The following is a 27022-nucleotide window of genomic DNA, read 5'->3' on the forward strand; positions in this document are numbered from 1 at the left end:
AGAAAGCAACACAGTCTGTGCAAACCATCACATATAGGAAAGAGAATTAAAATCATAGTTCACACAAATCCAGAAACTTAAAATATCCATTGAAATTATACAATAATTTCTGTCAAAAATAAAACAAATATCATCCACAAAACATTAATACAAATGTTAGGTTAAGAAAACTACGATCACTCTATCTATGGCTAGTGTCCTACAAATATGATGTGCCAAGGTGTTTTGTAATATGACTTTTAAAAATAAATTTTTGTGTTAATTTAGTCAGTAATAGAGGTGTGGAATTCCATGCCTTCATTGCTCTGTACTCTACTGTACGTTTTAGAAAGTTAGTGTTACCTTTTGGTAGTGAAAACTGTCTATTTGTTGCCTGTCTAGTGTTGTATCTATATGATTCTAAATTCAATTTTAGTTTCCTGTACTGATTAACAGGTGTTTTAAACTGCAAAAGTTTCCATGTTGCCAGTAGTAATGAAGCAGTCACCTTGTCCTCCACCTTTAGCCAGCCCAGCCTTCAGTGCATGCTGTTGATATTAGTGTTATATGGACATTGTAGAGCCAGGCGTGCTTCCTTGTTTTGTATGAGCTGCAGTCTACTTAAATCTTTTTTTGTCACATTCAACCATATTAACTGACAATAATCCAGCTGTGAGAGAACAAGAGTATTCAGGACAAGTTTAGTTAATTCAGGGGTAAGAAATTTTCTGCTTCTCCTTACTACAGCCAAAGACCTTCCCATTTTACCGGCAATAGATTCTATATGTTTTGACCAGGATAATTTGTTGTCTAAAGTAACACCCAAGAGTTTAATTTCCTTTACTTGCTCTATAGGTGAATTATTGATGAAGAGTTTAAGCTCTGGTTCTTGCCTCAGAGAATGATTAGACCCGAAATCTATACTTTTTGTCTTGGATCTATTCAGTATAAGCTTGTTTTCTTGAATCCATTTTCCTACGATATTTAATTCCTTGTTCAAGGTGGTGGTCAAATCAGCAGGTGTAGTTGTTGATGCATATACTGTAATATCATCTGCGTACATTATTGATTTAGCATCTGATAGAACAAAAGGTAAATTATTTGTGTAAATAGAATAGAGCAGAGGGCCCAGTCAGCTACCTTGAGGAAGACCACATTCTAAGGAGACAGTGTCTGAAAAACTTCAATTAAAGAAAACACTCTGTGATCTATTTGTCAGATAGCTTTCCATCCAAGTTGCTGCTGATGGTCTAAATCCGTAACCCTCTAACCTCCTTAGAAGAAGCTTGTGATTGATCACATCAAAAGCAGCTGTAAAATGTAACAAGATTGCTCCACATATCTTTTTGTTGTCTAACTCTTTGTACCAGTCGTCTGTCATTTGTGTGAGAACTGTGCATGTAGAGTGTCCTTTTCTGTAGGCATGCTGAGAATCTGTGATCAAATAATTTTCTGGAGGTATCCCTGTATTTGATCAGATACTGCCTTCTCCAGGATCTTAGTGTTGATAGCAAGCTTATGGGCCGACTATTAGGACTGTTAAGTGTTTCTTTTCTGTTTTTTGGCAGTGGTTTGATTTTTGCTTCCTTCCAGAGCTGTGGAAAGATTTTGTTTTTCAAACTAGCATTCAATATATGACAAATAGGGTGCAAAATGTAAATTTTTGACAACCTGATCAGTTTACCGTCTATATTGTCCATACCTGGTTGTTTGTCTGCGCAAGTTAACTTTATCAATTTATTAATAGTTTCCACTTTTATTTCACTGAATTCAAAATGGCATAACTTTTCCCTCATGATTTTACTTAGGTTTAGAGTGGACAGGTTATTTTCTAGTCCATCAGACAGATTTTCCCGTAATTTTGATACCTTGTTTCTAAAATAATCATTAAGATAGTTTGCACTTTCTTTGGGTTTTGTGATAAAGGTACCTCCACACTCAACAAATGTAGATAATGGAGAGGTATTTCTTCCCATAATATTATTTAATGTACTCCATAGCCTTTTCCCATCATTTTCTGGATTACTTGCAAAAAAAAAAATCCTCTGTCTAAAGTGTAGCAAAGTAAGCCATGCTGTGTGTGTGAACATCCAAGAATCATGCCTGGCCCTCAGCTTTCTGTCCTTGAAAAATGTTGGGCCCCAGTTATTGGGGAACCCTGGCCTAGATCAAACATGCTCTTGACAGAATGTTAGCCCACATGAAACAGAACAGAGTGGGTTGCAAAAGTTAAGTGTGAGCTGGTACATGTTTGGAGTAATATGTGAAATGACTTCTATTCAGTGACTGGATTCTTGCCTGCTTACACACAAATCTTAATCAGCAAAACACAGGACTAGCCCTCAGGTTGAAGTGGGTGGCTCTTAAAAGAGCCGTTGGGTTGTGTTTAAGGCCTGTATGACAGTTTAACCTCCGAATCCGTAGAGAGTGCGTCCCTGTCTCTTGAGAGCGTAGACCACATCCATGGCGGTGACAGTCTTCCTCTTGGCGTGCTCGGTGTAGGTGACGGCATCACGGATAACATTCTCCAGGAAAACCTTCAACACTCCGCGGGTCTCCTCGTAGATGAGTCCGGAGATACGCTTGACTCCACCACGACGAGCCAGACGGCGGATAGCGGGCTTGGTGATTCCCTGGATGTTATCACGGAGAACTTTACGGTGACGATTGGCGCCTCCTTTACCGAGTCCTTTTCCTCCCTTACTTTTTTTTTTTTTTTTTTTTTTTTTTTAATGTTTAGTTAGACAGATTACCTTTATTAAATCACAAAGGGGGTTAAAAGAGAGGCTAAACGCTATATAAGAAGAAAGAAAGTTACGCAATTACCAAAACAAACAAACAAACAAACAAACAAAAAAAAAAAAAAAACACTGTGTTCAATAAACCTGAGAAAAACAAAGAAACATCATAGTTAGTGATGTGAACAGCAGTAATAATACATAGAGGCAACATTAAATATTTAAAACGTTCCAGGGTAATGAGCTATGGTTTGTCATGTCAACAGTTTTCTTCTTCCTGAGGTGACGGATGATGTTTATGAATACAGTGTCACTGTCTATCATGGTCTGGTGGATCACTGCCTTTGCTCTTGTTTTCCAGATGTGCGTATTAATCACACACATGACCAACCAGAACAGTCTCCTGTGGTTGTCAGGCAGAGATTCATTAAAAATACCAAACATGACAGATTTACAGTTATTATTGACATTAAAACCCACATTGGTCATTTTATTCCTCACCTCTTTAGTTCTGCAGCAGTGGAGCAGTAAATGTTCAAACGTTTCATCCTCATTACAATAAATCATTGGACACTTTTTAGTTTTCACATAAAAGCTCCACTGGACTAAAGCTCTCACTGGGAGTCTGTTAACAGAGATGAGCCAAGCATTATCTTTAAGATTCTCTGACAGCATTTTGTCCTGCACATTTTTAACTATCTGGTCAGCATCATCAGAACAAACATGTTTATAGGCAGGTAAGCCGCCATTAACAGAGTTATTTAAAGTTTTATGAATGTCTTTGGTCGAGCTAGTCCAATCAATTTTTAAAACATCATACTTACAAATAAAGTCACCATAAAGTAATTTATAATAGGGGACATTTGCCCTCGCTCGTCCTTTCATTTTACTCCACTGACTCTCTCCTCCACTTGTCCAATCTGCTCTTCTTTTTAGAGCATTAAACACATTTTAATAAACATGATTATTAATAAAATATTGAGGTCAGGTGCCCCTAAACCTCCGTATTCTTTACTTTTATATAACAAAGTTCTTTTGGTCACCTCTCGGTTTGTGGCCCAGATTAATTTAACACAAAGTCTGCTGAGGGTGACTAAGGTTTTAGGGGGTGGAGAGAGTACAGTAGATAAAAATAACAGTTTAGATACAATGTGAGTTTTAATTATCTTAATACGACCATTGTAACAGGTGTTTTTATTTTCCCATTGTTGGACCTCTTCTTTTATTTCCAACTCTTTTTTAGACCAATTTAGTTGGCACACATCTTTGCTGTTAATCCAAATACCTAGGATTTTAATCTCATCTCTTACCTGTACATTAATATTTATTTGATTTTGTTCCGATCCAATCCAGACTGCTTCGGTTTTATCTTGGTTTAATTTTGCTCCAGATGAGTTTTCATAATGGACCAGGTGAGAGTTCAGAGCATCGAGTTCGTACTGGTTCCTGATAATGACTGTGACGTCATCAGCGTAGGCTAGAGCAGCCACTCTGAAGGAGTCTCAGATAAGAGCTCCTTTAATTTTACTTACATTATTTATTCTTTTAATGAGGGGACTTATCGCGAGAACATAGAGTGCTGCACTTAGAGGGCAGTCCTGCTTCACACCACGAGAAATAACAAAGGGTTCAGTGAGGACTCCATTAAAATTTACCTGTACAATAGATTTAACATACAATAACTGAATCATTTTAATAACATCAGATGGAAAGCCGTAAGCCTTCATGACAGCCCAGAGATAATCATGAGAGAGATAGTCAAAAGCTTTTCTTTGGTCTAAACCCAGCACATAAAAATCAGAGTTTTTACTATAGATGATCTCTCTTAGACAACTAAGATTGTCCCACATAAGTCTGCCTTTTATGGCACATGTTTGTTCCTTTTCTATTATTATGTCTAGGACATCATTTAATCTATTCATTATTATTTTAGCTAATATTTTATAATCAGAATTCATTATAGTTAGTTGTCTATAATTATCTAGATCCTGTTCATCGCCTTTTTTATACAGCAGTGACATAACACCATGGTAAAATGAGTTACATAAAACGCCATTTTTAAATCCACAATCAAACACAGATGTTAAAAGATCACAGACGTCATCACATGCCAGTTTATAAAACTCTGACGGGAGGCCGTCAGGACCCGGGGATTTACCATTATTCAGTTGTTGAATGGCGGTAATGACCTCTTCTTTCTTAAAGTCTCCTAAAAGTGAGGTAAAAGTTGAAGGGTCAAAGGGTTTAACACCTGATAGGAAGGAGTTGATGATGTCAGGGTCAGAGGTTAAACTCTCGTACATGAGAGAGCAACTCTCCACCACTGCACGTCTCTCCTCCTTCTCATCTAGACATGACTTACCTCTAACATCTTTGACACATTTAATGAAGTTACTCTGTCTCCTCCTCTGAGCTGCAGAGATCGTGTGAGCTACGTTATCTCTGTCGTCATTTCCGCTCATCTTCTGCATATTAAATAATAATTCATTATTTATCAATTCTATTTGATTTTGTAGCTCACTCATCAGGTTTTCCTCTACTTCACTCCTATTTTTATTACACTTTAGTTCAATATATCTTCGAACATTATCTTTATACTCAAAATCTCTGATTTTATTTAATTCACGACATTTAAATATGAAGAAATCTTTTAGTCTGTTTTTCATTAGTTCCCACAGTTCAATATCTGATTTTACCAACACTCTTAAATCTCTCATCTTACCTATTTCTAGTTTTAATTCATTCATTAAATCAACATTACTGAGGCATTTAACGTTCAGCTTCCAGAACCCTCTCCTGTCTTTATTATTACATAATATAGAAGCTTTAACTATTAAATGATCAGAATAATTATTGAGCACCGTTTCATATTTAACAGATTTGATCTGAGGGGAAATGTAGATTCGATCTATTCTAGTTCGAGTTTTAAACCATCAAAGTGAGTGAAGTGAACACTTTGTTGGTTTAAAACTCGATAGATATCATAAAGAGGAGCATTTTTACAGATTTCATTTAGTAATGTTCCTTCTCTTGTTATTACAAAAGGAGTGGCAGCAACTGTCATTTTTATCTGTCACAGTATTAAAATCTCCACATAATATAATATTAAATCCAACATTAATAATTTCTTTTAACTTTTTAAATAAATGCATTTTACTTGCTCTGTCAGGGGCAGTATAAACATTTATGATGTGAAATTTCTGGTTTCTATAAAAGCAGTCTATTGTTTGTTTGTTTAATTAAATCAGTTTATCGTTTATCTGCATTTGGGTCCTCCGTTTTGAGTTTTTGGCTGAACCTGTGACAGAATGAACCGACAAAGACACAGGGAGACAGAGAGCTTAAATGCACAGGGAGTGATTAACAACGGAGAACAGGTGTGGACAATCAGACACAGGTGGAACTGGTGAAGGTAATCACAGTGGAGGGAAACTCAGGCAGGAAGCAAAACTAGAATCACACACAAGGAAAGGCAACTACAAAATAAAACAGGAAACATGGAACATAACACAAGATCACACGAGGACTAAATGACAAAACTAAACACTAGAAGCTGAACAAAGGAAACACAGGAGGATACAAAGAACCAAACACAAGGGGGGAAACTAAAACACAGGGAGGAAAACTGAACATAAAACACAGGGAGTAAATCTAAAACATGGAATAACTAAACAAGAAGCACAGGGAAACTAAACATGAAACAGGGAATAAACTAAACATAAAACACAAGGAGTACAAACTTAACATGAAACAAGGAATAAACTAGACATGAAATACAAGGAGTAACTCAACATAAAACACAGGGAATAACCTAAACATGAAGCACAAAATACACAGAAAAGCAAGGACTACAAGAAACATCTAAGAACTAAACACCAGAAATATCCAAACTAGGACTCCTAAATACAAAGTAAAACTAAAAACATGGAAATCACAGAACAAGGAAAACATGAGGGATCAGAACTAAACACAGAAAATACACTAGAAAAACTCATAAGCTAACAAATCAGAACCTGGATCATGACAGTTTTATACAATTCATAGCAACATTCTCACTAAACTAGGGAGCATTATATGAGACTAGATGCTAGTGTCTTCTTTCTAAATACCTCAGGAATTTGTTGATTGTTCTGTGTATACTGGTTGTTTCAGGCAAAAAAATAGAGAGAAAAAGTAAGCTAAACCTTTATGAAAGAAAACGATGACCTACCGTATTCTTTTTGCAGCATGTGCAGACTCAGCTTGCTCTGAATTATTAGCCACAGGATCCAACTGCGCTTATGGCAGGTAATACATACTAAAAAAAAAAAAAGATTAAAGTTATTTCAAAACAACATGGTAAATATATACATAACACAAGAGGATTTCAGATCACCAGTGAAGTAATAATCACTGACCAGTAACTCCCAGTGTACTCCACCAACATTTACAAAAGAAAGTATGGCTTCATAGGTGTTGGATTCAGTCTGTAATGGAAATAAAAATAAATTGAATAACTGTCAATAAAGTTTTCTTTTTAATGAAGCGTCATGTTCTCAAAACTTGATTTATTTTTATCATTACATAAATAAATAAAAATCCCTAAATACTCTCAAAATAAATTTTTAAACTTATAAAAATGAAATCAGGTTTTTTCTAATAAGATTTGGCTTTTTCTGGTCTGGACAGGATAAAGGAATGAAAACAAGCATTATCCTCCACAAGCTGTGCTGTCGAAGTCTTTCTCCTTCTCCAAAGAGTATCACACCAGCCGTAACGGTTCAGTAAAAAAATGGTCTTTCCAAGGTTGAGCTGTTTGGCATACAATTGGAGAAAACCCCCATAACCTAATATGGAAGAAAACAGAAGAAATACAGCTTTCAAACCTTGGAATACTTACTCCAATAAAGTCAGCATAACAACGTCATGTGTGATATTTGGTTGTAATGTGGGTAATGTTCAAACCACCAAATACCTCGCCTGTCAGCCATTGGTGAGGTCTCAGTGAAAAGAGTTCACTGTGGTGTATGAGAAAACTGGAACCTGACTGGTTGGCAGATGGTATTACTGCAAATACCACTTCTGTGTTCTTCTTTTTCCACTGTGAATTTAGCTGGAAAAAAGTACAGTTTCTTAGCTCTTCATATAATCCCATTAATATAAATAAAACTGATGACAAACGAAATAAAACTCCATATAATCAATAATCTCAAACACTGTAAATTTTAAATTAAAGTCCATTAATTTCTATATAACTATTAAACAGGCTGTATCAAGATAAAACCATTCGAAAAAAGTAACAATAAACACCTGTGATACGATAACATCCACAGGTACCTATCACTAAATACATGTTCAAAATATATGTAGGAGTGAAATGCTCATCGGTCACTGAGCGATGTAATTTTTGTTGGATATGCATTCAAAATGTGAGATTACCCCTATCAGTAGTGAAGTACCTGCTGTTCTTCATCTGTCATCATTTTACTCTTTGGCATTTTCTCTGAGACTGTGGCTTCTGAAGTTGGTGATACTATTATCTCCAGACAGGCTCTTTCCATTTCTTTCACCGATGGCTCATCATTGTTCACAAGGTGAACCATAAGATGTGGAGTTTTGAGCTTCTTCTGATCATGCAGCTCCTTTATAGTGGACACTAGTGTGTTTGCACACAGTCCCAAAAGAAAATTGAATATGCCAGAGCTTATCACCGTAATAGCAACGGACTGAATGTGAAGATGGCTTACTCTATGCAGGATGCTCTCTATGGTCTTTTTAAAAGTCCCCTTGGCTTTGGAGAGCATGGTTGGAGATGGATTCATTTTGACTCTAGGACTTCTTTGGTGTTGTTGAAAGTAAAGTCTGTTTTTCTTGTGTCGTTGCCCCATGTGACAAAACTATGAACACATATTTTATAATTAGAAGTTGTCGTAATTACCATACATGGCTTTACGAGAGTGATCTGCTACTGTTGCCTGAATTGGAGGACAGGAAGTTCTTCTTTCAGCCGTTAGTTATGAATGAAAGATTTCAATCTTGCCTCTTTTTTTTTTTTTTTTTTTTTTTCTGAAGCAGTAGCATGGATCTATCCAATAGCAGTAGCCTGGCCAATCAGAGCAGCAACATCCCTAGCAATGGTCTTTTATACATAGCAATGGTCTGTTATACAGAAGTAACAGACCTTAGAATGCAGTGATTGACCAGTGATTGATCAGTGATTGATCAGTGATTGATCAGAATACAACATTTAACAGAGCCATGTAATAACACACATTAACCCTTGCATTTACCTGTGTCAAGTTGTGGGCAGCTCTGTTGTATTTTTTTTTTGAGAGCATCTCATAAACAGGACCTGTCCCATGCCGTCCAAGGTTTCCTGCAATATAAGGACATGACTTTAATAATTTGAAAAACAATCTTAAAATTTATACATGCATATAGGGGAGGCACCTGACTTACCGAGTAAAAGTCCTGACCACAGAACTGACCGAGGCAGAAAGTACTTCAGAAGCTTGGGGATAAAGGTGGAACAGTAGTACACATTTGGCTCTCCCTCTGTGTCCAGTGGTGCCTGCTGGATGACTTCCTTGAAATACTGGTCAAATGGTGTTGTGCTCGATTCAACCTGTGAGAGACACAATTATATTCATGTCACACGTGTCATTTGTTCATGTACTGTGGTATCTGGAGACAGCACCATCATGTTTGTGTGCTCCATGCAATTGTGTATATGTTGACTGCATGGCTTGCAATGTCAGTGCATCAATATTTCACCCTAACTCAAACAACAAATAGTCCATTCAACATCTATAAAAGAAAAATTAACACCAGTAATTTCTTCCAAACATACGTGGCCAAAGACCAAAATGATCCACAACCCAACACAGAAAAACTGAACAGTTAAATTTTAAATTCCCAGCAGGATAAACTACCACAAAGTCTTCTTCTGTGATGTCAGTGTCATTAATGACTGGCGGCGCAGTTGAAGCGAGAAGTGCTTGAAGGTTTTGAAAATGTTTTTCAACATTTTCATCACTCGCTGGACTGGAGAACACCACTGTAGCACTCACTACAACTTCATCAAGTTGTTTGAGTGTAGTAGCCTGAGTCATCAGCCTGAACACATGCATACAGAGGAGATAGTGTTTTCCAGCACTGTGGGAAAGATTTTTATAAATAAATATCAATATTGCCAATACTGCACCATAATGATGATAATTAAAACTAAATCATATTAAGTAGAGGGCATCACTAACTATTTTTTGCAGAGGTCCTTGGCATTTTTCATTACGTGACTCAAGCACCGATGTAGGAGTGGAAGATCGGTTGTATTATTCTTTCCTTGTCCTGTCTCGATGTAATAGTACTGTGTAAGGAGCTCTGTGAGACTCAGGCCACACAAGTTTTGTGCAATGGACCGCATTAAAACTGCTGAGCCATCACATATGTACATCACAGGTCTTTTTTTGAATTTTTGTCCCATGAAGTTTCACACAGTCTGTGATGAAGGACCCTAAAAAGTCTGATACTGATGCTGCTGTATGTTCTGTGGTCACAAATGTAGCTACAGGCACTGGGGAACAGCCTTTCAGGGGATGTCTTACTACAAGTTCATAAATGTAAAATGGTGAGCTCTCTCCTTTGGCCTTCTTTACTACACTGCCTGTTGCATCCAAATATACGATGTCGCTTTTTGACTGTTGATGGAAGAGATGGATCGTCTTCTTGGACCAGAGCATCACTCCTTTTGGCTGAAGAATAATTTTTTGTATCAACCTGTCGTCTGTGTCTTTTTCTTGTTGGGACATCAGTTGCATGCTGATCATCTCATTGCTCTTTTTTTTTCCTTTCTGAATAGCTGATGGTTTTCAAAACTCCTGGGATTGGCACCTCATCCCTGCATCTAGATTTGATGACATCCTCCTCCAACTTCATTAAGCTCTCTAAATAAAGGTGCCTTGGAAGCGTTGAGCTTAGTTTCTTTCCCATTTTCTCTCTGTCATCTGCTCTAATTGGCCTTCTCTTGAGCACGTCCGATCTGTGCCGCACCATGCCCATGACGTCTACCTGGATACCACACTCCTTGAAAAGGCATGTTCCAGAGCAGGTAAACACAGGGCAGTTTTTCTTAGATCCTATTGTTTTGACACTGTGCTGCTTGAATGCAAACGAGCAGAATGGGTGCACGCTTCTTATGCCTTTTGCAATTACATTAGTCCAGTGTAAAGTTTTGAATTGCCTTTTTTGTTGTTTTCGTCCAAGTTTAGTCCAATTAGTCCGTGAAATAAAAAAAAAAAAAGGCTCATCAGGCAACTTATAAGTGAAGAAGTGTCTTTCAGCATTCTTTTCTGACGATGTAGTGAAAGCACTGCTGGTATTCTGCAAACAAGTAAGAAAAAATGAACAAATTGTTTCATAAAGCACTCTAAATACAATAAAAGCATTTGAAGCTGTCACTTTAAAATGTTTTAAAAAATAAAGCTTGTTTACAAAAAAAAACACATAACATAAAGTAAATTTTTGTGATTGTCTAATCCATGGTTCAACTGCACACTACAAACTACATAATAAACGGACAATTATTTTCAAATAATTCAAAAAATCTATAATAATTTTGTGACGTGTGAATCCACAATAATCACTTGTAAGTTGGTATTCTAAATTAAAAAAGCTAATCACCACATTTGAAAGCTGCTAATGTATAATGTAAATCTTGAAAGGAATACCTATGAAGTTAATGTACCTTCTGTTACTTCAAGTATTTACTTCTTTACTCAACACATTTTTTCAAATTGTTTAAATTTGACCTCTTCGCTGTCATCAGTTGAGGAGTATTGGGGGTCATTGCCTTTACTGACTTCCAGCAGGGACACAGAGCTGGCCGAGTCTCTGTGTGGTGTTTATTTTGAAAAAATGGGTTTATTTTGATGAACTTCCGGTTTCTAGCTTCTGCTGGTCACTGGTGTTTGCTGGCAACTTACCCTGTCTTCTCCCGAGGTTGCACCATCCCCCACGGCACTGTGGAGAGCTGTCACACCTGCAGCGAGTTTCTAATTAGAAGATCCTTCAAGAGGCTGCTTCTCCTTCTCCACAGTGCCAGAGTTTTGCAGACTACTCACCAGTGGTAAACTCCTGCGCTCGGCTCTTCGCTCACACATGAGTATTTGTCTATTTCCAGTGCCTCTTGTGAACCATTTTCTAACGTTCGTGTTTTTGCTTTCCAGTGCCTCCCTCATCACTCACCTGCCGCTCAGCTAAAGCACTCTCTCCCAAGAAGACTCTCACTACATTGGACCTTGGATTTGCCCCTTCCCCCCTTCGCTATTGAAATAAATTGTTAAAACTGTAATCCAACTCTGCATTCTGGGTTCAGCCCCATCTACACATCACACTCTGGGCCATGTTTTGAATTGGCACTGCTCACCTCGGTAACAGTGGATAATCTGTTGGAATAACTTATCTTGCCCGGCTGGCGCCGAGACTCCCCCTGTGGGGTCTGAACATGGACTCCCACAGCTCCGTGAGCGCCCACGGCAGCAGCAGGGGAGGCCAACAGCGTGTCAGCCGGTGTGCAGGAACAGTGCATAGGTGCGAAGAAGAAGCACAGGTGCAGTGAGGCAAGCAGCTCCATGGATTCAGCTCAGGGACTTACTAACCCCCCACTCTCTACCTACAGCAGACAACAGGCCTCCCCTCCTAATGCAGGAACCACTCCCCTATCCAACTATCTTCACTGTTGGTAACACTAAAAGTCACGGACAGCACACTCTGTCATTGTTCATGTCTCTGTCCCCCGACCATGGCCACAGATGACAGCAGTCGTGTCTCTCTCCCGCCCGCGTGCCCATTCAAACCCCCTCTTAACAGCCACTCCGTGTTTCCCACATCCTCACACAGCTGAGTGTCATCAGTTCATTAGTTCATCAGTTCCAGGTAAATGCAGTACCTCTATCCCCCTCAAGTGTCCACAGTGAGGCAGTGACTTTAAACAGTCCCACTACATTATGTTATCTCAACATGTGATCTGTGTGTGTGAGGGTCGCTGATGACCGACGACACGTATCACAATGATATTCATAAAATACGAGTGTGGGAGAATATGGACAGGAAGAGACTGAACTTGTTAAAACGAGGGCAGAAGAAGCTTCAGTTTGAACACCAGACAGCACACCTCAATGAATGATCTTACTGAGAGACAGCACCAGCGGACTTCCTCTGCTCTCTCCTGCGCGCATTCCTCCATTGCGCGCACCCGATGATCATAATACACAGATTAAATATTAGTCTCTGCTTGACATGTTTCATTATGCCGGTCAATTTAGTGGCCCATTGGAAAACAATGAAAACCCAGACATTTTCATCACTTTATAAAAAACGCCCAGATGGCCAGGACAGGACCTGAAAACAGGACATGTCAGGGGAAAACAGGACATTAGATCACCCTGTGTTAATACTAGGACCACCAGCATCCTAGGACCTCCTCCAAGCGCCGCAATGGTCAGCCAGACTGTTTCATGTAATTCCATTGTTTGTGCTCAGAAGCACACCAAGAATGGCCTAGAAGGGCCTACTTCTTACAACTCTACATCGTTGCTTTTTAACGGCAGCCTACCTTTAAGCACCTCTGTCCGCAGTCCTTTTCTGTCCTCTGTCCAGATGACCTTCAACCAAGTGCTGTATTTTTTGCTATTGGTTTTGAAGACATCCAGTGTGACTGCCAACCATTGCTCAGATGTCACATTGTCAGATAAGTTATGTCTGATTATGGTTTTAACAAGAGCATCCCTACCTCCAGCTAATTGCCAGCGGTCACGATTCTTCTGCCCTTGGCCTTTCTTAAAACAACCCATCAAGTCAATTTATGGATGCTTAATCCATGTGCCTTTCCCCAAAAGATGTCTACCTTGCTTTAGCCTACTTGAATTGTTCTGGATGTTCAACTTCATTAGCGCCATCTACTGGTTTATAACACAGGCTATTGATAATACTTGAAAACTCCTTTTGTGTTTTTACTGGTATGAATGCTGAATGGACATTCACAACATACTGCTGTGTGAATGGGGTGGTTGGACCCAGAATGCAGAGGCTGAGAAGCAGTTTAAACAGTTTTATTGTGCAGGTAAGTGGGGAAGGGAAAGGGGATTCCAAGAGTCCAAGGGAGTGAGAGAGCGTGCTGGAGCTGGCTGCGGTGATCTGGGCAGGAGGCACTGGAAGAAGAGGAGAGGGCACGTTAGAGGTAAGTTCACAAAGAAACAAGCACTGGTAATTACTCAGATAATTCATCAAATGAACTCTGGAAACTTCTCTGGAAGTTCTCGTGAGAGAGAATGAGCCTGGAGCTGATGTTTACCATGAGGTAAGGTAGGCAAAACTCAGGCGCTGTAGAGAGCTGCAGCCGGTCTTAAGTTGTGCACGACAGATGAGTGATTCGCTGCGGGTGTGATCTCTCCACAGCACCAGGGGGGCGGGGTGGATGCCTCAGGAAGAGCAGAGGAAAGTTAGCAGCCGGAGTCTGTTGCTGGCAGTATCATAAGTAAGATACTATGATCATACACTGATTTTTAAAAATGAAATAGCTTCCAGGTCATGTGACCCAATGACTCAAAATCAGTGCAGGACCATAGTACTACAGGGGCTGGATGAGATACACCTCTTTTTATTACATTCTAACACTCCTGATATTTTTTTTTAATGATTTTTTAATATAAGTATTGGCGTTTTAGCTCAATAGCTTCCAGGTCATGTGACCTAATGACTCAAAATCAGTGCAGGACCATAGGACTACACTGGCTGGTAGAGATACACCTCTTATTTTACATTCTAACACTCCTGATTTTTTTTTTTTTTTTAAATGAATTTTTAATGCAAATATTAGCATCTTAGCTCAATAGCTTCCAGGTCATGTGAAATAATGACTCAAAATCACTGCAGAACCATAGTACCACACTGCCTGGTTGAGCTACACCTCTTTTTATTACATTTAAATATTTCTCTTATTTTTAAATGAATTTTTAATGCAAATATTAGCATTTTAGCTCAATAGCTTCCAGGTCATGTGAAATAATGACTCAAAATCAGTGCAGGGTCCCACTGAGACATGTCTTTTTATTGCCTTTCAATAACCCACAATTTATTTTGATGAAATGGGTGATAGGAGATCAGACAGGGAGGAAAATGTTACATGTCTAGGTGTGTAAATAAATGAGACGAGACAGCTTGTCACTCAAAGCCTGTGTATCCGGCAGCTGTGTGTGCATTGACCTGCAGGATGTCAACACATGGGTGGGTATATAGCATAACATAACAGGTCTTGTCCACTAGAGGGAGCTGTTGACTAATCTATTACAATACACTGTGTAACAGAATATGAGAGCTGTTCTCTCCTGTTGGTGTATATTTAAGACAATAACAGAGAATAGTGACTGCCTCTACAAAATGCCGTATGCCTCATATCAATGAATATGTGAAATTATACCTCAGATTTAACAACAAAGAGATTCTCTCATTGCCACATAAACACACAGCGTCTAAGATCCACTGTAAGTAATAACAAGTTTCAACTATTTTCTCGAAATTTCAACTTCATTCTCATAATTTCAACTTTATCTCGATTCGTCCAAAATTATTTTCTCCTTCGAAAATGACCCTAATCCGCTTCCGTAATTATATTGTGGGGGGTTAAAGCAGAAAAAAACTACAGTTATTCTCAGTGCTTTAAGCGGAAAACAGGGCCAGTACTCTCCTTAATCACTTGTTGGAGTATCACACAATCATGGAGCACATAATATTGAACAATAAAGCTACTTAAATAAAATAAACTCCAGATCAACGCAAAAGCTCCCAAAAATATTGTACTACTACTACTACTACTACTACTACTACTACTACTACTAAAACTAATAATAATAATAATAATAATAATAATAATAATAGAATGCCTCTATTGTCACTGTATGGTCAGTACAACAAAATTAAAATGCCACATCTGATTAAAAAAAGTGCTGCTAAACAAACAGGCACAGAGCATACTGTCAGCTCCATACAATAACAAATAACAGCTTAAAACAATAAATAATAAATGGGATATTGGACTGTAGTTGTAGGCAAGGTTATTATAGTTAACTAAAACTACATAAATAACTAAAACCAAAATGTAAAAATCCTTTTACTAAACTGAAACTAAATGAAAACTAAGCTTTACAAATCAAACGAAAACTAACTGAAGCTGTATTGTCTGCTTACAAAACTAACTAAAATGAAATAGAATTAGGGACTAAGTCTCCTTAGTTTTAGTCTTTGACACTAGCATAGTGACTGACATTAACACCCAAGCCTGGAGAAAGTAAAATCGCCTGATTTGGTTGAAGATAATGTCACACAATGGTAATATTAGGTCTTGAGAGGTATACAGACATTGAAGTTGAATAATTACAATGAAAAGTAAAAAGCCTTTTTAGGTTTTGCCCTAGACAGGTATCCCACATTGCTGAAAAAACTAAAACTAACACTAAAAAAAATAAAAACTGAACTAAAACGAAGCGTTTTGGCAAAATAAAAACTAAAGTAAACTAACAAACCAGCAGTAAGAACTAATTCAAACTAAACTGAAATTTAAAACAAAAGGTAAAAACTAAATAGAAATTAAAACTAATGAAAAATCCCAAACTATTCTAACCTTGGTTGTAGGTAAGAGAAAAGTCATGTCTTATCATCTTTATCACCTTTTGGAGGGCCGTCCTAGCTACTGAGCATAATAATGATAATAATAATAATAATAATAATAATAATAATAATAATAATAATGATCATATTTAGTGACCTGGGCTGTTTTGTTTTGTCAGCACCAAATGTAGAGATTAAACAGCCCCTCCACTCACTGACACCCTGCTGTGTTCGAGTTGACACGTGCACTCAGCTTTTAGTCTGAGTAAAAACACTGTCATGATCCTTTGACCAACAGTCTGGTCATTCACTCTGAGTATCATTCTTGTTACTGAATAATGTTCGGGCTAAGTACCAGTAGAAACGGTTAGTGGAGTGTCATTTTCCTCGATGGCGGCGCTGCTGCTCGCATGCTGCGTCTCGTCTAGTATGCTAGACTTTCCAGGTGACATGATATTTTTATTCTTCGGGTTTTCTTCCAAAAGAGACCGGTGAGTTCACCTGGATATGTGTACAGAAACGGACGTCACGGTACACTGGGGGGGGAAGTGCGCGTGCGCCAGAGGAACGTATCTATTTTGTCATGATCATCTGTCAAAGCTGTGAGAAGTACGATCTTAGACTGCTGTGAATGAGTTACGGTTCAATCAGGGAGAGGGGAGTTTTCTCCAAATATTTTAACTGTAAGATCTGACCATTAACAAACACGGATCATAAATTGACACTAGATCATTATCAATCAAAATGTTTTCAGTATTTTGTGGGAATTTGTTTTTATTTTCACATATAAATGTGGAATTATGTTTGTGAATTTTTTAGGATTTGACTTTAATTTTGTGGGGATTTTCTTTTAGATATTTTCATTGAAATTAGGGGACCTTATTCTTTTTGGGGTTTTTTTTTTGTTGTTGTTTGTTTGTTTGTTTGTTTTGTTTTTGGTTTTGTTTTTGGTTTTTTTTTTTATGTGTTCATCCTTGGAAATTGTCAAGGAATTTCATAGAAATTTAAGGGTAGCTTTGAGGTATTTTTGAGGGATTAATTTTGGGGGGCTATCATTTTCATGGAATTTGGTAAGATCTATTTGTTAATTTGGGGGAATTTGATTTCAGGGGGAACTTTCTCTGAAACCTTGGTGTCCTGTTCCAGCTGTAACTTAGTGTTCTTCTGCCCCCAGGTGGCTGATTTTGAGTTAGGTTTCCTTACGACATGTGACAGGAAGTAGTTTTATTTTCATTGAGAGCACATGGAAGAGACACTCCACAATCCACCTGCATCGGCCTTCAGCACTCGTCTCTAGAGGCATCATCTGTATGTATATTGGTTATATGGTTTCACTCTTTTGTAATACAAGGACATTTATTAAGTTTCTGCTATTTTAAGAATTTACGCATTCATGTCAATTTATGCTAGCTTTACCTCATTTAGTACTACTAATAACTATGCTTTTTGTATGACTATGCACACATATATTGATTGTAATTTCATAGGTTGTATTTGTGGTTTCACATCTTCCAACATGATTAAACCCGTGGACAACACTCGTCCTCAGAGTTGTAATGTGAAGAAGATGTTGACGCTGCCAGTGCCCTACTTCAGCATTGAACTGAGAGACAATACACCCTGGATTTAAAGAGGAAAAAAAACTTGGGGGGATTTACATAAAATTTTGGGTAAATTTTGATAGCAGTAAACAGGTTTTAAGATAAAATTTCACTGAAATATTTAGGGAAAATATTAGAAATTAATGGGTAATTTGTGGGATGTTGTAGAAATGTTTAAGAATTTTTACATTAATCTAAGGGAATTTCTTTTTTTTTAGGAAATCTGTGAGGGTTTTGGAAAGGAATAAAATAAATTTAAAAAACATAAAGGTACACTAATTGGAGAGATCCAATATAACTGGTACATGTCTTATGTGTTTAATCAGAGTTGTTTAGTGTTTTCATAATGTACAGTTAAAGCACAAATGAAGACAGAACAACAGTGATCATTTTGACAGCCTTTATTAAGGATGTAGTTTTTGTTGTCTTTACATCACGTGAGCAAAGTCTTGATAATGCCTTGTAACAAATGTGCTTTTGTCACTGAACCACCCATCCTGTAACAGACAACAGAGACAGATGTCAAAGATGGCGTCATAGCTGCCTTGATGGCCTACATGACAGAGGAACAAGGGACGCTAGCATAACACAAAAACAAAATACAATATATAAAAACAGCACAAATACAAATGAGAGCTCTACATCTGACTGCTTTCTTTGCTACTAAAAGATGCAACACTAAACAGCTTTCCACATTTCAGATAGAAACCTGTAATTTGACCCACTGTGCCACATATGCTCCTCTGTCTATTTCAGTGTACAGAACTCAGCCGTGGTTCCATAGAAGCCTTTCGGCAGCATAAGTCCAGCATAGAGAGGCTGAGTGAACGTGGTCTGGATCCTGTGGAGGAGAGTCAGGGTTCCAGAGATGCTGTAAAAGGCCAGAACACCTGCACTGCGATCCAGGTACACTCCTACTCTGGTGGACCACGGACCTCTGAGTGGAGTCACCTTATTGGAGGAACAGAAGTCGTACTTCTGGTTGCAACAAGACAATGCCCAAGAGCTGCCGTCAAGTCCAAACCCAGGTGCATCTGCGGTTTCTACTCTTTTGTTCTGCTTGTATGCGACTGCCACACAGACTCCTCTTCCTCTCCATGTCATCTCCCAGTAACAGCGTCCAGTCAGACTCTCTTTACTCAGGGCCTGAGGCAACAGATTGAATCTCTCAGGATGACATGTCAAAGGCAGTGCATCCCTCTCATAGCACACTCCTTTCCCCCCAGGAGATAAGGCCAGATTCCAGTTAGCTGTGTTTGGATCTATTGTGAGGTCAATGGCATACTGTAAGAACTGGTCTCTGGTCTTGGGCTCTGGTTGTAACAGTGGACGGTCCACTTGAGTCACTATCTGTGGGATGTTTGTCTCAGTCAGAGTCAGAACGTCCTGCAGTTTGTTTTGGAGCTTCATCATATCTGCTGTTAAGTCTTCAAAGTGGCTCTGAGGATGGATATGGGCGCTGGAGTCTGTAGTTTCACTGAGTTGTGACAGTGAGGGGCACTCCTGTAGAAACTGGATGTGATCTTCTGTGTGGATCAGATCCTGGAGTTCAGCATCTCTTGTCCTCAGCTCTTTGATCTCCTTTGCCAGCTTCTTCTTAAGCCCTTTCATTCGGCTGACTTCAGTTCCATGCCGAGATCTGATCTGCTCATTCAGATTTGAGTATCTTCTCTCCAGGAGATGGATCAGCCCAGCGAGGGTCTTGGCACTCCGCTCGAGTGTTTTGTCTGCAGAGAGATTGATGCTCCTCAGTTCTTGATCGAGCATCTTGATGTGGTCGCCCCTTGTCTGGATTCTCTGCTGGATGATTTGTTGATGAGCGACGATCTGCCTGAGCCTCTCAGTACTCTCTGTCACAGCTGATACTGTGTCATGGTCTTTATGCTCTTCCAACAAGCAGAGATAACAGATGAGTTCTTGGTCGCTGCGACAGAATATCTTCATCAACTCATCATGTTGAGAGCAGATGTTCTCCTGGAGCTTCTTGGAGGGCTCCATCAGCACGTGTTTCTTGAAGGCTGGAGCTTCATGGTGAAGCCGAAGGTCTTCCTGGCAGTAAGAGACCAAACATTGCAGACAGGACTTGCTGGCCTTGCGTTTTCTCCCAGGGCAGACGTCACAGGCCACATCTTCAGGTCCAGCATAGCAGTGGCTAGCAGCAGCTTGGAGTTGGTTCTTCTTCACATCATCCACTAAGTCTGCCAACAGGGTGTTTTTCCCCAGGATGGGTCTGGGTTTGAAGGTCTGCCTGCACTGAGGACAGCTGTAGATTCCTCTCATGTTCTCTTTGTCCCAGTGGGTTTTGATACAGCCCAGACAGTAGCTGTGTCCACAGGGAACAGTGGCTGGATTCTTGAAGAGATCCAGACAGATGGAACAGGACATTCTCTCCTGGTCCAGCTGAACTCCTGTCTGAGCCATCTCTCCTTGCCAAGGTGGGGTGTCTGTTGTTGTCTCTCTGATGCAGATCAAAAGGCAGTCCAGGTGAGTATCTGGTCTTGAGTGGAGATAGGACCATACTCTGTTGCTTATATCATCCGGGGGAGGGCTCAATCACATTGTTGTTACATCATCTGGGAGGGGTTATCATTGTTATTCATTCTAGTAGGAGGTTCTTTTCTCACCTGCTCTTATCAACCATGATGTTTCTATGTGCTTGGCTTTTGTTTGAACTATAGAGATGCTCTGATTGTAGAATCAGGGCTGATACCAATGTTTAAAATAAAAATGTATGTTGTATGTGTTTTTTGCATGGCTTCTTTGGCTACCCTCCCAACAATGCCATCGTTTACTATCATGTTTGACCAACACAGACCAGAGTTTTTCAAACAGGTCACTTCTTCTAACCAATAGTCATTCCTTTCTCTGGTTTAGCCTTCAGGTGTGTTAAATGCCTGCTTTAAACTGATACAACAAAAGAGACCAGCATCTGTGACTGATATCTGCCCATCCCTCCATTCAAACAGGCTGATTTCAGCTCATACAGATGTTAAACTGACGCATCTGTGCATCCCTAGATTCAATATTTTCTTTGAAAGTCCTTAATCATTTAAACACTCAAAACTCTGTGGGGAGTAACAACAACAGAATAAAGACTGGGATTGCAGGCAGAATCTGACTTCCATCTTACCCAGACTCTGGCACACTTTGAGGAAATTTCTTAGACAAATGTAGACCCAAACTACCCATAGATGTTTGGCTCAAACGAGCTTGAAGTGAGTCCATCATTTTGTTGCTTTAAGACTTTAAATACTGCCAGAGTGGATTGTGGTTTAACTTAATTTTACATGTTTTAAATGTGTCTAAAATAATTAAAAAGCATCTCAAAATGAACAATATATATATATATACCTTAGTAAGACAAACAATTCCCACTTTGCTTCTAGAATTTTATACAGTAATGATGATTTATTTCTTTAATAGCCAAAGTTTTCAGAACGTTTGATGCCTGCTCTAAATTTAGGACCCAGCTCCACCTCCACTGATCAATGGTGACCCAAATTGTTAAATGAATGAACAGCTGGTATGTTATTCATGTCCAACAACAGTTTTTATTCTATTTTCTATCAGCCAAAAAGCGACAGTAAAGACAACTGATAATGGAGACTTGGTGAGAAATTTTCAGCATATTTATTAACATGGGAGGTAAAAGTATGTCACCTTGGTTCTTTAATTTGAGGAGGCCTCTGAGTCGAGGAGAAACCAGGTTGTTGATAGAGTTTCAGTATCTGACATCTGTATAAAAACTGTTAGAAAGTCTCCTCCACCTCTCATTTGTGTGTCTAAGGACTGTTAGCACATTTGCTTTGCTGACCTTGATAGGGATGTTTCACGTAAGTGTGTGACCTGTTCTCAGCTCATGAGTGGACAACAGCTTGGACCATTAGAGTCCATAGGGTGGGTTGCCCATGGTCCTATTCATTGTGGATGGACATGGAGGGCCAGGACTGATGATGATGGCCCGGGTCACTGCCAGGGTCTAATGGGTCGTCATGTAATCATCACTACAATTAGGTGCCAGATTTTCCATGGAAGTTGCTAGCTTATTACTAACATAATATTTTTACCTCAAAAAATAGTGTGATGAACATGTTTACGCTCGACTTGTTACTTGATTAGGAGATAATGAAGTAAATCCCATCACTATGCTGTGATTAATCATGATTAATCACACCCATTTTTATAGTTTAAATATATTTTTTTGTTTTTAGATTTTAAAAGGTTATTTGTAACTATTTATTTTTATTCTTTTAATTCTGTGTACTGCACATTAAAGTCCTGATATGAGTCCTACTATCGATATTTAGATATTTAGATGGGGGGGGCTTTGTCTGAAGGTAGAATTTAAGACTCGTTGTGCTTTGGTGCAAAGACAGTTCATCACTGCAGCATGTACCCACAATTTTGGTTTTATTTCAACTAACATTCCCCAGCTTTTCAGAAAGAAACTTGCCGTGAAGCAGACCTGGGTCTGTCTCCTCACTCATCACTGCTGGCTGTGTCTGACCTGCCTGTCACCTCCTCACCCCCAGGCAAATAAACATCTGCACTGGAGGACTACGGGAGCAAGTTGTGGTCAAACTTAGTCATATGATTAAATTGCGTTAAGGTTTCAAGATTAATCTCAACTGTTAATGCGTGATTAAAACTCATTTTAATCACATGTTAACAGACACTTTAAAAACAGAAAGAGTTTTTAAACTTTTGAATTTCTTCTCATTTTGTAAAACTCATGGTTGTGATTTTTGCCTCATATTTTGACCTTTTAAAATCACAATTTTGTTTTTATCTCATGTATTGACCTTTCAAATCATATATCTCATCTTGAACTTTTAAACTGCTGATTTTAAATTTTCTCATATTCTGACCTTTAAAAATTCCTGAATTTGACTTTCTATCACATGTATTTGCCTGTTATGACATTATGCTGTCCTTTAATTCATGTTTTTAAAAAGTTTAACCTTTTAGGTCAGGATTTGAACCTTTAAACTGGTCATTTTTACATTTCGAATCTCAAAATCGTTCATCATTAGTGTGAAGTGTTTCCCTCATAAACCATTACTGATGAAAATGAGGTTGACAGTTTATGTCTCTGTTAGCTCTCAGGTGAGACCTGATCTCAGAATCCGGCCCCCGCTGTGATTGAGTTTGACAGATGGTCTGCAGCAGCTACATGTGCAGGAGCGGCAGTGCTTGACATGTAGCCTACATCATGAATAAGAGGAGAGCAAAGCAGTGGGTGAGCTCTGTAAAGTATCATAATAGAAGATATGAACATATTTAGACTGTCACCACTCTTAAAAGAAAACCAAAACAGTCTGAGACTGAATCCGTAGTCCTCCTGTGATCTGAAGAATGAAGGGATGGTGAAATCCTCTCACCACACCATGAAATTACTCTGTTATAGATAAAAGTCCTGAATTATCCCAGTTATATACAGGTAGAGCTGTGTCAGTATTCCATTAATATTGAGTACTCTTATTGTTGATCATAGAATAAAATGTAAGCTGTGATTAATTTACTATTACACTGATATCAGTTATGATATCTGAATGAATTCTGGCATATTTTTCACAATAAGTAGATTTATTTTCTGCACTTCTACTTGATGTGTTGTTTACTCACCTGTGAGCATAAGTTTGTCAGTCAAAACAGAGTGAAACTTTAACACTTACCTCAAAACTACATCATAGTGTGATGATTTTTGGTATCTTGAAACACTTACTTGGTATCATAGAAAGTATTTTACATTTTAGCACAGAATTAGAGTCAAGAATTAATCATTAACCACCAACAAGAAATATCATACCTGTGACACAGTAATCATGTCAGACTGGTACTTTTTACTCAGAACAAATAGACAATTATTATCAAATATTAGTCAAAAACATGAACAAGCAATACATGACAAAAATGTCAAATATTGCTGTAAGTACATTCAAAAACTCAAAAAAAAAAAAAAAAAAAGAAAAGAAAAGAAATGTTGGGATGCAGTGTAAAATGTGAAAAACAGGCCTGCAGTGATTTTCAAATCCTTATCAACCTATATTCAATTAAAAACAGCACAACAACGAGGTATATGATGATCAAACTAATAAACTTTATTGAAGCCTTTGGAAATTCACACATGCATATGTGCCTGTAACACGTTCCAAAAAAGATGGGACAGGAAAATATTGAACAAGGGACTGAAAACTGAAATTGTTGAAAACCTGAAAGAAGAATAATTTCCCATTCATGCTTGATGTACATTTTAAGTTGCTGTTGTCAAATAAATTTATAGTGCCAACTGATTTTATTGATTTTATTATATATCAATCATTATTAGCTCCAACTGCCTTTTGAAATCTGTCTTTCCTTGTCTCCAGATAGATTGATTTTGTACATTGTGCTTGCCTGCTAATGAATTTGTGGGTTTTCTCTTTTGATTTTTTTTAATTTTTTATTAAATTTTTATTTTTTTGGTAATTTGTTTTTAGCCTTAGCCTTTATACCACATTGGAAATCCTTTCAAATATGAGAAAGGAATTTTTATTGTATTTATTTTTGATATTATTATTATTATTACTAGAGAGATTCTTGATCTAAATGGGGTTTTCCTCATTAAGTAAATTGAAAAATAATAAATTGAATTAATAAATTAGATAAATTATAATTATGTTTATGTATCAACTATAATTTCTACAAGACCATGTATTTTCAGTGTTGACAGTTCGGCCCTGCATGAGTGTTTAAAAGTCTTTTGTGCTGTGTAGCCTTTCAGTTTTTTACCCAGTTCACATAAAAATGATTCAGATGAGCAAATGTTAACATATTAACGCTGAACACCACTAACTGTATGTCGTCTATACTAGACAAGGGTTAGACATGACTAATGTCTTTAATTTCACTTTATATGAACATTAGCAATATTTCAGGATATATTTGTTTACTGTCAATTTTGCGCAAAGGGAGAACGTGCACATATAGGCCAGTCTATTTTTCATAAATATTACGGCTATGAAGGTAATTGTGTGATGATGAACAGCTGATACAAGTAGTTGTAAATCCTACTTGATATATATATATATTTTTTCTACCATCATGCTTTCTATACTAACCTCTAAACATTCTGCTGCTGTGTATTTGATCTCAGACACTCTGATCGTCATTTGCTCAGTGGTTCTAGTTGGTACATGATCAGACTGACGTCAGTAAAAGCTGAAGTAATCGCTGCTATGAAGTCTTGCCCTGCCCATCACCAGTGTGTTTGCAGCTCTCTATAAAATCCTGATTTTATTCCAAAGCGAAAACAAACAGATGACTGATTTAGTTTGGAGTCCCTCAATAAACGTGTGGTTCAGCAGGAAAATGTCTTTGACTGAGCTCTGATGCACTTTTCATCCTTTTAGGAGAGAAATGAGGGGGTGAAGCTGAGAGCAGTGTTTACCATGCCAATGAGTGTGTGACTTTTAGAGTGTGTGTGAAGAAAAGAGAGAGCAGCTGAGAGCTAAACATGAGTTCAGTGTGGAGAGAAAGAAGTCCGCGATCTGCTCCTTGACTGGCAGCCTTCAGAGCGTGTCTGTGCTTTAGTTTGACGTCTTTATGAGTGAGGAGAAAACACAGGCGGAAGGATTTCAGAGCCGAGGGTGGGGCTGAATCTCTACGGTTCTCATACGGCTGATAAATCCAGCTTCCGCTACCTGTTCACCAAACACTCCTCTGATACTCGAACACCTGAACCGGTCTGAAATAATGGCAGAAGTAGCTCCAGCAGCTCCAGCTCCGGCTGCGGCTCTGGCTCCGGCTCAAGCGGCCAAGAAGAAGAGGAACAAGCCAAAGAGCAATAGTAAGAGCCTTCCTGGCCTTGGCGAACGCATCCTGAAAATTGTAGCCACGTCCAAAGACCGGGGTGGCATGTCCCTGGCCGCCCTTAAGAAGGGTCTGACTGCGGAAGGTTATGATGTGGACAAGAACAATGCCCGAGTCAAGAGAACCATCAGGAATTTGGTGACTAAAGGGGCACTGATTCATGTCAAAGGGACTGGAGCCTCTGGCTCCTTCAAAATAAGCAAGACTGCGGACAAGAAGGCGGAAAAGAAAGCCACGTCTAAAACCAGGAAGTCCGCAGCAAAGAGAGACGCATCACCTAAGAAGCCCAAGACTGCAGCAGCCAGGAAGTCAACAGCTGCTGAGAAGGCGAGGAAACGCCCAGCAGCGGCTAAGAAAGCAAACAAGGCTTCAAAGAAGAACAACAAGAAGGCGGCTAAAAAGGGCCCCGCGGCCAAGAAAGCCCCCCTTAGGAGGATTGCTAAACCAAAATCCAGGAGGGGAGCACCCAGGAAGAAGTGAGCTGTTTGCCTCATCAACAAAAAGGCTCTTTTAAGAGCCACCCATCCAAACCAAGAGAGCACATTTCCTATTTATCGTTTTGTTCAGCTCAGTCTTTGTCCAAACCAGCTAACATTACCCTGTCTTTGCTTCTACCATTTACTAATCTATCTGTCATTTGTTTATAGACCGATACAATCATTACACAGAGAAGCTGACAACAGCCATGCATGCTAATGCCAGTGAATGCAACACCTGCCCCTGTAAGGGCTCCATGAGAATAGAAGTTAAAAAATAGAAGACATGGAGACATAAGACAATAAAGGGTTAAAGTTTCATCCTTTCTCTCTTCACATTTTCCTTCAGTCTCTTGTTTATTCTTTGTAGTTCTGTTTTTATCTGTAATGCTGGTGTTATGATCAGTTGTATTTTTGCAGTGGCTGTGCTACGATAGGCAGGATAAGCTCTGCCAATTTTAGAGCATTGACAGGAGCCTGGGTCTGGTGAAAGTAGAGATGGTGTTTAGGTTTAGTTTATCCTGGCTTTATCCTTTTTCTATATAAAGCCTGTCATTTTGGTCAAAATCAAACTTGGAGACAGGCCGTTGTGTTTACAGCTTGAAAATAACTACAGACCATAGGTGTACTGACATAAACAGACATATATTTTACTTTTTGTTTCATTACTGCATTCCCAAACCTTAATTTACCTTTAATTCAGATCAAAAATCCACTCACTGAAGGTTGTAGATTC

At 38.7% G+C, this 27022-nt stretch overlaps 2 protein-coding genes across 2 annotated transcripts; one reads left to right on the forward strand and one right to left on the reverse strand.

The window, feature by feature from the left end:
• Window positions 1-18706: 18706 nt before the first annotated feature.
• Window positions 18707-20651, reverse strand: LOC121514832 (E3 ubiquitin/ISG15 ligase TRIM25-like). The gene has a single exon (XM_041795203.1). It carries the CDS (start codon window positions 20378-20380, stop codon window positions 18707-18709), a length of 1674 nt encoding a protein of 557 aa, XP_041651137.1. The 5' UTR covers window positions 20381-20651.
• Window positions 20652-25693: 5042 nt separating this feature from the next.
• LOC121514852 (histone H1-like) lies at window positions 25694-26290 on the forward strand. The gene has a single exon (XM_041795232.1). It carries the CDS (start codon window positions 25694-25696, stop codon window positions 26288-26290), a length of 597 nt encoding a protein of 198 aa, XP_041651166.1.
• The last annotated feature ends 732 nt before the right edge of the window (window positions 26291-27022 follow it).

The sequence above is a fragment of the Cheilinus undulatus genome, linkage group 9, assembly GCF_018320785.1.
Source record: "Cheilinus undulatus linkage group 9, ASM1832078v1, whole genome shotgun sequence".
Lineage (NCBI taxonomy): Eukaryota > Metazoa > Chordata > Actinopteri > Labriformes > Labridae > Cheilinus > Cheilinus undulatus.

Excerpts from the sequence above, each read along its gene's own strand:
- LOC121514832 (XM_041795203.1), bottom strand. The coding sequence starts at position 20,380 with ATGGCTCAGACAGGAGTTCAGCTGGACCAGGAGAGAATGTCCTGTTCC.
- LOC121514852 (XM_041795232.1), top strand. The coding sequence starts at position 25,694 with ATGGCAGAAGTAGCTCCAGCAGCTCCAGCTCCGGCTGCGGCTCTGGCT.